The 13,657-nt window shown below is 37.1% G+C and overlaps 1 protein-coding gene across 1 annotated transcript; it reads left to right on the top strand.

The window, feature by feature from the left end:
- The first annotated feature begins 1,501 nt into the window (after positions 1–1,501).
- On the top strand, positions 1,502–2,128 carry LOC119663162. The gene has a single exon (XM_038072827.1). The coding sequence runs from the start codon at positions 1,502–1,504 to the stop codon at positions 2,126–2,128; it is 627 nt and encodes a 208-aa protein (XP_037928755.1).
- Positions 2,129–13,657: the final 11,529 nt, after the last annotated feature.

Below are 13,657 nucleotides of genomic sequence, written 5' to 3'. Positions count from 1 at the left end.
AAAAAAAATTTTTTAATTGACCAACGGTGATAAGTAAGTAATTACATTTATTACTATAATAGTTTGTATAAAGTATTGTTATATTTGTTTTTATATTTAGAAGAGTTTCGATTCATCCATAAAAAATAGTATAATATTAAGTAATATACTTCTACATTTTTGATACTCATTTACACAGGTCAACAAAATATATTTTTTTTTCTGTCCCAGATATGTTGTTGGGTGATCCTAGATGTATTTTTCGTGCTGATTCCAAATCTGCGTTCAGATTTTTTCGATTACGTATAGTTTTCTTAAGACAACCGGATTAACAGATAATTCAAGGGGGTTTTAGCAAGTAAATCGTGAATATAAAAAATGGTCCTTACTTAGGATTTTCTTACATATTGAGAATCTGGCAAGTCCCTTTTTAGTGTCCAGCAGTAATCTGTTAACATGTTGGTGAAATTTCCTTGGTAGCGTTTTACCATGTGTGAAATATCCTGGTGAAAACGCTCACCGTGTTCATCACTAACGGTACCAAGATTTGGTAGAAAAAAGTCCAGGTGACAGTGAAGGAAGTGATGTTTTAAATACATTTTGCAGCCCATTCTATGGTATGATTCAATGAGACTAGCCACCAGATCGATATAATTTCCAATCATGATATTTCCTAGAAAATTTTCAACTACATTTTTGAATGAGTTTCACGCACTATTTTCTGTTGAACTTAATTGAAATTTCGAATCCTTAAGCACTTCCCTAATCTGTGGTCCAATAAAAATACCTTCTTTCATCTTTGCCTGCCTCACTTATTTTAGGGAATTTTTGTTTCAAATAAGTAAAATCACCACCATTTTTGACCATGGTTTTAACAAAATTTTTAAAAAGTCCTAATCTTATATGCAGAGGTGGTAAAAGAATATTTTTAGGATCGACGAAAGGCTGAAAAAGGACACTTTTGGTTCCAGGAACGACTGCTTTACTTTGTGGCCAATCTTTTTTCAAGTAATGCAATTTTATATCTCTGCTATCCCACTTACAGATGAAGCAACAATATTTCGTGTTTCCAAGTTGTAAGCCTAGTAAAATTGCAATAATTTTTAAGTCACCACGTAGTGAATATTTTTAAGAGTAACTGCATATTGGGTTTGTGTTCTCAATGAACAGGGTATGGTCATGCGCAAAACATCAGCCTATGCCTTACCAAGACCATGGTGCGTGGTACTTTATCACACCCTTCTCGAGGTGAACCTGTTTGTAGTTGATAACTTCATTGACTCAACAGAACACTATGGATCTAGAGAGGAAAACTCAATAAAACCCGTGCCGATGAGATGAATGGCACTAAGTTAGTGTGTCTCTAAACGGAGACCTCCGGATAACTGGCGCCCTCCGGTTGTAACTTAGCCTTGTCCGGGTATAGCGGATCTCTGCCCGGATCGACTTTCCTTTCTCCGCAACTCGTGGCAACGCCACCACTACTAAGTCCTTTAGCGACACGATGAAGGGCTCCATCATAATGGCGGTCATTGATGAAAATGATCCAGATGGCACTATTACTCTTGAAAAATGGGATCAAATTGAGCGAAAGCTCCTTGACTTGTACGTCGAAGTTCTTAAGGAATTTCCAGGTACAATTCCCAAATGTCGTGACGGTGGATGGTTTCAGGGCCATGTGAAACTAGTCGCCTGCGTTGATCAGCGTTCTGTTGATTTCTTTCGCATTGCCATCTCCAGAATTGGTGAGGTCTGGCCAGGCGCAAAGCTTAAAGTCGTTGCCAAGGAACAAATTCCTGGCCGACCTAGGACGCGTTCCTGGATTCCAGTCGAACCATCCGACCCTCAGCGGATTCTGGAGCTAATTCGGGTGGGAAACCCTGATCTAAATACGTCCACGTGGAAGGTCACTAAGCCGGAAGAAGCCAAAGGCAAGTTTAGGTCGGTCAGTTTTGTGATCGACAAAGCCTCTCTGGCCATTTTGGCGCGATCTGGTGGCGTATTAAATTACGGTTTTTTCCCCATAACTATGAGGGTTTACAAAAAAGATGAGGAGCAATCCTCGTCTGATGTACGGGAATCAGCGGCAATTTCTCAACACACTGCTGATCCCTTATCGAAGTGGGCAATATTAAGCCTGCTTCCATGACCGAAGTGAGTCCGGTTATTCCATCTGAAGACTCACCTGTGTGCATGGACACTTCAGTGTCTGCTCCTTCGCCAGCTCACTCAATTACATCAGAGGAGAGCATAGGCATGCGCTATCTTTTCGATGAAGAGGAACTCCTGAGTAATGACTCTGAGGAGGATAGTGCTCTTGATGTCACTGTGGTGGAGAAAAATGGATCCACACGTACTGAAGATGCGGGTACAGCAAATTAACCTGCATCATAGCAAGGCTGCATCCGCCAGTCTACTGCAACGCCTCAGCAACAACGAGGCTGATATGGTCCTGATACAAGAACCATGGATTTATAAGGATCTTGTATGCGGAATCAGGGCTAATAACTACAACCTATTTTATGCGGTAAATAAGGGTAAGCCTAGGTCCTGCATAGTGGTTAACAAAAAATTTAATGCTCTCTTACTTTCGCAATATAGTGATGGTGACCAAACCGCAGTAAGTATCGAGGGCTCCTGGGGCCAAATATGGGCAGTTTCTGCATATATGGCACATGACCATGCCACACTACCATCGAATGTCCTGATACAGCTAACAAGCAGCGCCAGGAGACTCGGGGTAGAGCTTCTAATAGGTTGCGATGCCAACGCTCATCATTAGGTTTGGGGCAGCTCAAATACTAATGAAAGAGGTGAGTTACTTTTTGATTTTGTATTTAGTAACAATCTGTTCATCTGCAATGATGGCAATATGCCAACTTTTATTACAAAAAACAGGCAGGAAGTGTTAGATGTCACTCTTGCTACTGCTAGGGTTCACGAATCGGTCAGGAACTGGAAAGTGTCCACTCAACACTCGTTCTCAGACCATATGATTCTAGAATTCACCTTAACCTTGGATGAATCGAACATCTACAATCAAAAAACGTTTAGAAATGTTAAAAACACAAACTGGACGAATTATAATGCAGCTCTAAGTGAGCTGCTTTTAACCATTTCCTCCGATCCCTATGGGAACACTTTTGATCTAGACAATCAAGTCCAAGATCTCACCTCAGTGCTCAACGAAGCTTTCAGTTATGCTTGTCCCCTCACACAACCTAGTAGGAAATGTAACCCACCTTGGTGGAATAAGCATTTAGGTCTTTTACGAAAGGAGTGTAGGAGACTCTTCAACAGAGCAAAATTATATAATAATGAGAGTGATTGGCTGAATTACAAAACCTCTCTGCAAGAATATAAGAAAAATTTACGTAGGTCCAAGAGAGGCACTTGGCAATCGTACTGTCAAGAAATAAATAGCAATTCTGAAACCTCTAGACTGCGTAAAATCTTATCCAAAAATCCATCTGTCCCAGAGTTACTCAAAAAATCTGACGGGACATGGTGCAATAATAGTAGCGAATCATTACAATTACTACTAGATACTCACTTTCCGGGATCTTCTACTTCGGTAACTGCATCCTCAGAGTGCCTTAATCTCTCACCGGTTAACTCTATTAAGGTTAACCTGCAGATCGTCAAATGGGCTATTTTTAGTTTTAAACTCTACAAATCACCAGGACCGGATGGTATTCATCCAATTGAGCTCCAGAATTCGTGGGAGTTAATACACAACCGGCTTTTGGCAATTTTTAGACATTGTTTCTTATTTAACTATGTCCCGATTAAATGGAGGGAGGTTAAAGTAGTTTTCATACTCAAAGCAGGAAAAACCACGCACCATAACCCCAATGAACTCCGTCCTATAAGCCTCTCCTCTTTCATGTTGAAGGCTCTTGAAAGAATAATAGACGTAGAAGTAAGGCGTGCTGTAAGCCCCAACCAGTGGTCCCCCTCACAGCATGCCTACACTAAGGGAAAATCTACAGAGACAGCTCTCCACTCCCTCACTTACAGAATAGAAAAATCCATAAAACTCAAAGAATTTTGTATGGTTGCTTTTGTAGATATTGAAGGGGCCTTTAACAATATACTCCCGAGTGCAATAGTAAGCGCGATCTCGCGTCTGGGTGTTGATGATGCGCTCATTGGCTTTATAAATCAGCTGCTAACTGGCAGACTCATTGAAGCAACGATGGGCTCTTCAACGGCACGCAGAAGGGTGAATAGAGGTACCCCCCAAGGAGGAGTACTCTCCCCTCTCCTTTGGAACATAGTGGTGAATGAACTGCTAATAAAACTGAAGGCAGAGGGCTGCGAAACTATTGCATATGCGGATGATATTGCGATAACAGTCACCGGAAAATATACTACCACTCTTAGGGATATTCTACAAAATGGTCTTAATATCCTAAACAATTGGACACAAAAATGTGACCTTGGGGTGAATCCCAATAAAACTGAAATCGTAGTTTTCACAAGAAAACATACGGTCCCGAATCTTTCTCCACCCTCTCTACGAGGTTCTGTGATACATGTGAAGGAGGAAGCCAAATTTTTAGGTATAGTTTTCGACAGGAAACTCACTTGGAAGAAAAACACTCTAGAGCGCTCAAGAAAAGCCAATGTTGCGCTTCTTCTATGTCAGAAAGCTATTGGCAAGAAGTGGGGTCTTCAACCTCGCATCACCCAATGGCTATATATAGCTGTTATTAGGCCCATATTGATGTATGGTATTACGGTATGGTGGACAGCTCTTAATAAATCTTCGTACTACTCAGTACTTAACAGGATTCAGCGTAGAGCTGAACTCTGTATTAGTGGGGCGCTATGCACCACACCATCCATTGCACTAGATTTGATGCTTCAGTTACTGCCAATGGATATTATTAGTAAACAAATGGCAGCTTCATCTGCTTTAAGACTAAAAGCTACCTCACAATGGAGAGACAGTGACTATGGTCATGCCTCCATTCTAAATCTTTTCAATTTTACTCCTAAAAACGTTGATTACATCACACCCACTCTCAACTTTGACAGGAAATTTGATGTCGTGTTTCCATCTAGAGAGGTATGGACGTCAGGTGGTCCCTTCTTAGATGAGGGCGTAACCATCTTCACTGACGGATCCAAAACAAGTAGTGGTGTAGGTAGTGGAGTTTTCTCAGAGGAATTGAACAAATCTTCCTTCTTTAGGCTTCCAGATCATTGTAGTGTCTTTCAGGCGGAAGTGGTCGCCATCAGGGAAGCTATAGCTTGTTTGAATGTAGATGATATATTTGGCAGGAATATATACATACTATCAGACAGTCAAGCTGCATTAAAGTCCTTGAGTTCGGTCCAATTTACATCTAGGACGGTTCTTGACTGCTACACATCTCTAAACGAAATGTCGACGCAGCTCAATATTTCTCTAATCTGGGTTCCCGGCCATAGGGATATTTTCGGAAATTGCAAAGCAGACGAGTTAGCCAGAAAGGATGCTTCAGAACCATACTCGGAGCACCTAGACTATCTGGGCATATCGCTAACATCATGTAAATTGATATTGAGTTCTTTCTGCACTAATACTTTTAATAAAAGATGGGAAGACTCAACGATATGTAGACATCTGTATGCAATCTGGCCATTTTCCGATAAAAGGAAATCGAAAAATCTCATTGAGATGTCCCGCAAGGACATTGGTCTTCTGGTAGGGTAGACTACAGGGCACTGTAAGCTAGGGAACCATGCTAGAAGACTAGGTCTTCCTTTCAACCAAATCTGTCGTAGCTGTGGGGAGGACGATGAGAGCGCATCTCATCTGTTGTGTTTTTGTCCAGCTCATGCACGTCGGCGATTTAGTACTCTAGGGGCCCCCTTCCTTGAGGACCTGGACCAGTTACAGGATCGGGCTTTAAATAGCATTTTATGCTTCGCAAAAGGTTCTAGGTGGTTTTAAACCCTGAGGTTTTTATTATTTATATACGGCATCACAATGGGCCAATAGGCCTAAGTGGATCCACTAGGGATCACCGGTATAACCTAACCTAACCTAACTGCATATTCTCGTAAGATTCTTTCATATCAGTTCCATGGCCTAACGATATTGCGCAGATTTCATTTCCATTATGTAAGAGAACAGCCTTTAAACTGACCTTGGAAAAATGAATGAACAAACGCCAATCATCATCGTTGTATTCAAAATCAAGAGAAAGAATATCATTGCAAGAAATTAGGACATTTTCGTTTTTGGATCCAATTATTTCGAACCCTTTAATGATGATCCTAAGATTTCACTCTTCTTTTTGGACAATTTTAAATTGCACCCTAGATAGTTCAAATCGTCTTGCGTTATAAGATAAGGTCCATCAGATGTCCTGGGTCCGAAATTAGGGTCCTTTGTGTTTGGGCTTTGTTCATTCTCACATTCTTGATTACTTTTGGAATCTTCGTAAGTATTAACATTTTCCGGTGGTTTCGGCAATGGTAAATATTCAGAGTGAGCGACTGGTCGTATCGCTAATTGCAAGTTGTTTTGATATTTTACTGTGAGTTTTGACTTCGGTTTAATTTTTGTTAAACAAAAATAACAGTTTGAAAAATGATTTATATGTTCACGCCAAATCATGGGGCGGCAAATTTCAAATTTTAATTTTTGTTAAACAAAAATAACAGTTTCAAAAATGATTTATATGTTCACGCCAAATCACGGGGACGACAAATTTCATATGACGTTCTTTCATATGACGCTAACAATGCAATCTCGACAAAAACTCGAAAAATAGAAAATATTTCGACAGCGAATCGTTTTGCCGCTCTAGCCGAAGACGATAAAAACACCAGACCCGCCCCTACCCAGAAACCGCCACCCATATTTCTGCGTGAAAAAAATTCAAACGCTCTTATATACTCCCTAACACAAATTATTGGCAAAGATTCATTCCATGTTGTGCCTCTTCGTAAAGGAAATGTCGATGAAACAAAAATCTCGATCAACGAAGAAAAACATTACAGAGCAGTTGTAAACAACTTCGAAAAAAATGGAAAAAATTTTTACACCTATCAATTAAAAAGTGCCAAAGGATTAACAGTAGTTATAAGAGGAATAGAACCAGATTTGAATACAGCAGAAATTAAAGAAGCACTTGAAGAAAAAGGATTTAAATCAAAATCTATATACAACATTAAAAACCGCGATAAAGTTTCGACACCACTTTATAAAATAGAGCTTGAACCTGAAGGAAAGAAACTCAAATCGAACGAGGCTCATCCAATTTATTCCCTACAATTCCTACTACACAGAAAAATATCAGTAGAAGAACCGCACAAGCGTAAAAACCCGGTGCAGTGTACTAATTGTCAGGAATATGGACATTCGAAGTCCTATTGCACACTTCGTAGTGTTTGTGTTGCATGTGGCGACTTTCACCGCACTAAGGATTGCACATCAAATAAGAAGGACCCAACAACAAAAAAATGCGGAAATTGTGGAGGCAACCACACCGCTAATTATAAAGGATGTGTAGTATACACTACCGAAAAACAAAGAATGTTTCCAGCATTGCGTCCCCGCTCTCAGTCAGTAATCCCACCACACCCTACTCAAATGCGATCTCAGCCAAATGCTCCATCTGACTCCAACAATACGTGTACACAAATATCATATGCAAACGCTGTTAGAGGATTCACTGGCCCAAGCAACGTCCAAAATGAAAACTCTACTAAACCATCTTCAAATATTGAAAACATGATCCAACTGTTTATGGAAAACATGACACAATTTATGAACACCATGCAAAATATGATGCAGGGAATGATTCAAAATCAAAATATCTTACTTTCAATCCTATCCAAACCATGAATGCAATCAAAATTTGCTTCTGGAATGCTAACGGCTTAAGCCAACATAAAAACGAACTTGTATTGTTTTTACAATCACATCAAATTGACGTCATGCTGATCTCAGAAACCCATTTTAACGAGAAAAGCTACTTTAAGATACCTGGTTACATACTCTACGATTCGAAACACCCCAGTGGACGAGCAAGAGGCGGATCTGCTATCCTCATAAAAAACCACATTAAACACTTCCCAACTCAAACCCTTGAAGCAGAATATATGCAGGCGACAAGCATATGTCTAGAAGAATACATAAAAGGTCTGAATATAACCTCAATCTATTGTCCACCAAGGTATAAAATAACGGAACTTCAATTCGAAGAATATTTTACAAAGCTTGGACCCAAGTTCATAGCGGCCGGGGACTTCAATGCCAAACACACATTCTGGGGCTCAAGACTTATATCACCAAAAGGAAAATCCCTGATGAACGTGATATCAAAACTCGACCTTAACATATCCTCCACTGGCACACCAACATACTGGCCTTCAGATCGGAAAAAAACTCCAGACGTCATTGATTTTGCGGTAACAAAGAATTTAAAAAGAGATCAAATTGCTACCGAGGCATCCTTAGAACTCTCCTCTGATCACACGCCGACTTTTATTCTGATTAGAAACACAACAATAGTCAATCCAAAATCTGATGAAAAGCTCACAAACCAGCACACAAATTGGCTAAAATTTAAAAAATATGTTAGCTCACATATTAACACCGACGTTTCCCTAAAATCAAATATTGAAATTGACAAGGCAGTCCAGGACTTCACAGCTTTACTTCAACAAGCCGCTCGAATATCAACCCCACTCCCAATACCCCACAAACCTATAAACTACCATACATCGAACGAAATTGCAACCCTTATACAGGAGAAACGACAAGTACGACGCCAATGGCAACAACAACGATCCCCCCGTATTAAAAAACAACTCAAGAATCTGACGAAAGCACTTCAGAGATTACTCAAAGAAAAAAATCGCATAGAATACGAAAATTTTATTTCACAGTTGTCTCCAACGCAAACAACAAACTACTCCCTTTGGAAAGCCACTAAACTCAAGAAAAAGCCCGTTATATACAGAGCACCCCTCCGACTTACAGATGGAAACTGGGCTAAAAGCGATGAGGAAAAGGGTGCTGCTTTTGCAAATCACCTTAAATATGTATTTACCCCAAACTCTACTTTAACAAAACTTGACTCTCTGCCTTACTCCACACGAAACGACAATATGACAATTTGCTTCAGTAAAAAACCACTAAAAAGCGAAATCAAAAATTTAAATACCAAAAAAGCCCCAGGCTACGACCTAATTACAGCGAAAATGCTGAAAGAGATCCCACAAATCGCCAAAGACCAACTACTTTTTATTTATAACGCTATTTTAAGGACTGCATATTTTCCAAACGACTGGAAGCTATCCAAAATCATGATGATACCCAAGCCCGGAAAGGACCCCGCTCAAGTCACCTCATATAGACCCATAAGTCTGCTTCCAATTCTCTCAAAATTATTTGAAAAACTTTTTATAAAACAACTAATGCCATATATAAATAAGAAAAGAATAATACCTAACCACCAATTTGAATTTAGAGAAAAACACAACACAATAGAACAAGTACACCGCATAGTACGAGTAATTAAGGAAACGTTTGAGAAGAGGCAGTATTGTTCAGGCGTCTTTCTAGACATAACCCAAGCCTTTGACAAAGTTTGGCACGAAGGATTGTTCTGGAAACTTGAGAAACATTTACCATACAATATATCCTCAGTTATCAAAAACTACCTCTCAAATAGAAGATTTGTTATAAAACAAAATTCTTTTGTCTCCAATGCCTTCCCCTTATGGCAGGTGTACCCCAAGGTAGTGTTCTGGGCCCCTTGCTGTACCTGATTTTCACAGCAGACATGCCAACCAGTGACTGTACAACAACATCAACATTTGCGGATGACACTGCCATTCACAGCCATAGTGACGACCCATTCACAGCCACAAAATCAGTTCAAGACCACTTCAACAAACTGCAAAAATGGCTCGATCTCTGGAGAATAAAAGTTAACGAATCGAAAAGTGTACACATAACCTTCACTCTACGACGAGATACCTGCCCTGCCCTTCGTATTAATGGAAAAGTAATACCACAATGCAATGACACCAAATACTTAGGAATGCACCTCGACCGAAGGCTTACGTGGAAAAAGCATATAGAAACCAAAGTAACCAAATTAAACTCAAACAACAAGAACTAAACTGGCTGATAAATAAAAATTCTAAACTTAATCTCACCTATAAAGTGCAACTTTACAACACAATGATGAAACCCATATGGACCTACGGAATTGAACTCTGGAGCTCTGCTTCTCCATCAAACATTGAAAAACTTCAAAGAACTCAATCAAAAATCCTCCGGCAAATAGTCGGTGCCCCCTGGTATATAAAAAACGCAAATATTCATAGAGATCTTCGAATTGACACAGTCACAGATGTAATTACCAGCAACACACAAAAGTACAAAATCAAACTCAGGAACCATCAAAATCCACTTGCAAGCAACCTTACCCAAAGCGCTGGTACACAGCGACTCAAAAAAAACTACATAAACCCGGCTATTCAAGAATAACGCCCCACATGGTAACGCAATTGGACGAAGCTTTGGCTAAGGACAATTAATTATCTACTTTTCTTTTTTCAAATATTTTAATACAGCAATTAGCAGCGAAAATTTATTGTTAGTTCTAAGTTGATTTTTAGAAGATTCAATAAAAATCAAAATAAAATTTAAAAAAAAAAAAAAAAAAAAAAAAATATGACGTTCTTCCTCAGTCCAACCTGTGAGAAGCCTTACACAGGTGCTGCAAATTACATGAGGCGCCCCTCCTTAATCCTAGTCACCCAACGGACAGTCAAAATAAAGTTTAGAACACTATCTCAAGAAGGTACTCACGAAAATAATCACCCCTATTCTGAATCGCATGGGAATGGGAGTTTGTTCCCTATCCCAAAGTTTGCTATTCTGAATAATTTGGGAATGGGAGTTTTGTTCCCTGTTCCCAATATTGTTTTTTTGAATCGCATGGGAATAGGAGTTTTTTCTCAATTTTGCACAAACTCTTTCCAAAGCAAATTGTTTGGGAGACAAGTTAAAAAAGTATTAAAAATAGTTTAATTTAATATAAAAGTAACTGAAATTGATCAGATTTTTGAATATATTTTAATAAAATTATTATTATAATAAAATTATTACAATAAATTTAATATTTTCAAAGTTTTATTTTTTTATTTTATCCACAAGAGTTGATTAGTTTTCCGCATATATATTAATAAAATTATTTTAATAAATTTAATATAACAAAATTTTCATTAAATATATTTTATTAAAATTATTATTTTAATAAAAGTATAATAAATTTGAAATATTTAAATTTTTATTTATTTATTTTATTCACACGGGTTTTTTTCACTAATTAAAGTGTTAACTATTGTTTTTAAAACAATCGAAAAATGAAAGGAGACTAAATTCTGAAATGAATGGGATTCCTAGAATAAGTTAAAATAAACTTTTGCAATTATGTTATGTGCAGGTAAAACATTGCTTCTTTTTTATTGTAACATCTGCACAATCATAAACTATTATTAGTTCACTAATTGAAGCATGAAGGACATTTCTATCCTAATTATATAAAAAAAATTAAATTATAATTTACGCAAGTTTTGTATAAAAGCAGTGAATGTTTGAAAATAAAGACATAGAAGAATTGATATCATAACGTAATGTTGTTTTTTAATTAGTTAAAAAAGAGTTAAAAATTTAGAAAAGAGTTAAATTTAACATGTAAGTTTTTGCGATTGATCCTCTGTTACAAAATTTCTTGCTCCTGTTCTTGAGCCAAATCCTCCGCTAAAGCTCGAAATGCAATTGAATGCATTTTTGAAAATTTTTCAAAATTTTTTATTTAAATAATCATTAACAACTGCACAATTCTTGTTTATTTCGCTCATGCACAATTCTTTTTATATATTTATTTTACTCATTAAAATAAAAGTTTTTTATTATTTTATTATTTATTATTTACTCATAAAATAACTTATATTTATTTCCGATAATTTGTGCAGCAAACAAAAAATGCGATTTTTACATTTAAATCAACATATGATACGCAATTCTTTTCTTTGTTTTGCTCATTTTCGCACTTTTCGTCATTAAAAAGTAGCATGGTTGCCAAAATTTAACAAAACAAATTTGAAACTGTTGTTGTCCCAAAACTGCTGTCTCCCAAGCAATTCAGAATAAGGGAGTTGTGTGTTTGGGAACAGCGTGGGAATAGGGAGTTTTGTTCCCTGGTATTATTCAGAATAGGCCTGCATAACTTAAAATCTATCTTATTCTCTATTATTTTCTCTTACAAATGATTTCGTGTTTTACATTTAACCCTGCAAAGTGAGAGCGTGCGATAACATCCCTCTTTCTTAAAGAGAAACGTCCCGTTTCTTTAATTGAAATGAAGTAACTGCGGATGTTACTTCGTATACAGCGGATGTTTCACAACTCTGTTGTTTTTAAAGTTGCTCACAAATTTCGTTTATTTGATTATTCATTTCTGCAATGATTTCATCAGACTGTTGAATGATTTCAAAATACTCCCCCTGCTGAACATAGCTATTCAGAATTACCATTATTAACTAATTAATCTCTAATATAGCAGATTAGTGCAATGGATTTAAGCTTCATATAAAAAGTATTTTACTTTTATTAGAAATTTCAACATGATCAAACTTAAACCTTCAAAATAGAGCTTCACCTTTAATACAACAATTAAATTTTTTTCATTATCATACCTTAATAATTTTAATTGTAATTACTATTTATGTTTGGGCTTTAAGGAATTTTGTTTACGTCTAGACTGTTTTATGCGTCTGCTCAGTTTATGATTACCATACACGATAATAGCAATTGTTGCCAAGAGTACAGTTGATGAGGTAAAAGAATGTTCCTTGAAGCGTTGTGTTGATGTTGTAATTAAGTTTATGTTTTTAAGTTTAAGTTCTTCATTATGACTTTCTATATACTTTATTATCTAAAAATTGTTTGGATTGTTCATCTTCAGATAATTATTAATTACAGTTTTTTGATTTATATGTAATATTATCTATTGTTACATTGGTCTCAAAGGTAACTAGGTACACTCCTTCTAGGGTGTTGTAACGACACGGATTTTCCCGTTTCGTTATAATTTATGCTGGGGTATCCTCAGTCTTTTCCAGGGGGTCGCTACAATAAATTTATAATCGCGGAGACAGGACTTCTCAAAATAAAAGTACGGTGGTTAAATTTTCAATGCAGATTTATTTAAAATATTAATTATTTATTAAAATAATATGTAATAAAGAAAAGAATTCAATTAAACGTAACTAGATAAACCTTGAGATTGACAATTTGTACAATTTTCAACGATTTATATAAGATAACTTTATATAGATTATTATTTCTGCAATTATATTTCAATAACTTGAGATTTTAAACGCATGCAAATTTTGAATGTATTTCCTTAGTCGTATTTCAAAGAGGTTGGTTAAATTTAATTAGATATGACTTGAGATGTTTCCTTGTGACCAGCTGTATTTGGAAGCTGTCCCTGTAGAGTTCACAGTGGTGGCTGATCCGGTTTCGTGGTTGTACCTTAGTATAATTTCGGTGATTATCCTGCTCGATGAGTACCTACTGGACGAAACGGGGTTAGTGAATGTATATATGTCTTGTTATATTGAATATATATATAAAGTGTCTCCGCGCCTG

The sequence above is a fragment of the Teleopsis dalmanni genome, unplaced genomic scaffold, assembly GCF_002237135.1.
Source record: "Teleopsis dalmanni isolate 2A unplaced genomic scaffold, ASM223713v2 unscaffolded_contig_0177, whole genome shotgun sequence".
Taxonomy (NCBI): Eukaryota; Metazoa; Arthropoda; class Insecta; order Diptera; family Diopsidae; genus Teleopsis; species Teleopsis dalmanni.
Note: the sequence above shows the minus strand (reverse complement) of the source record. Positions and strands in the feature narration are given on the sequence as shown.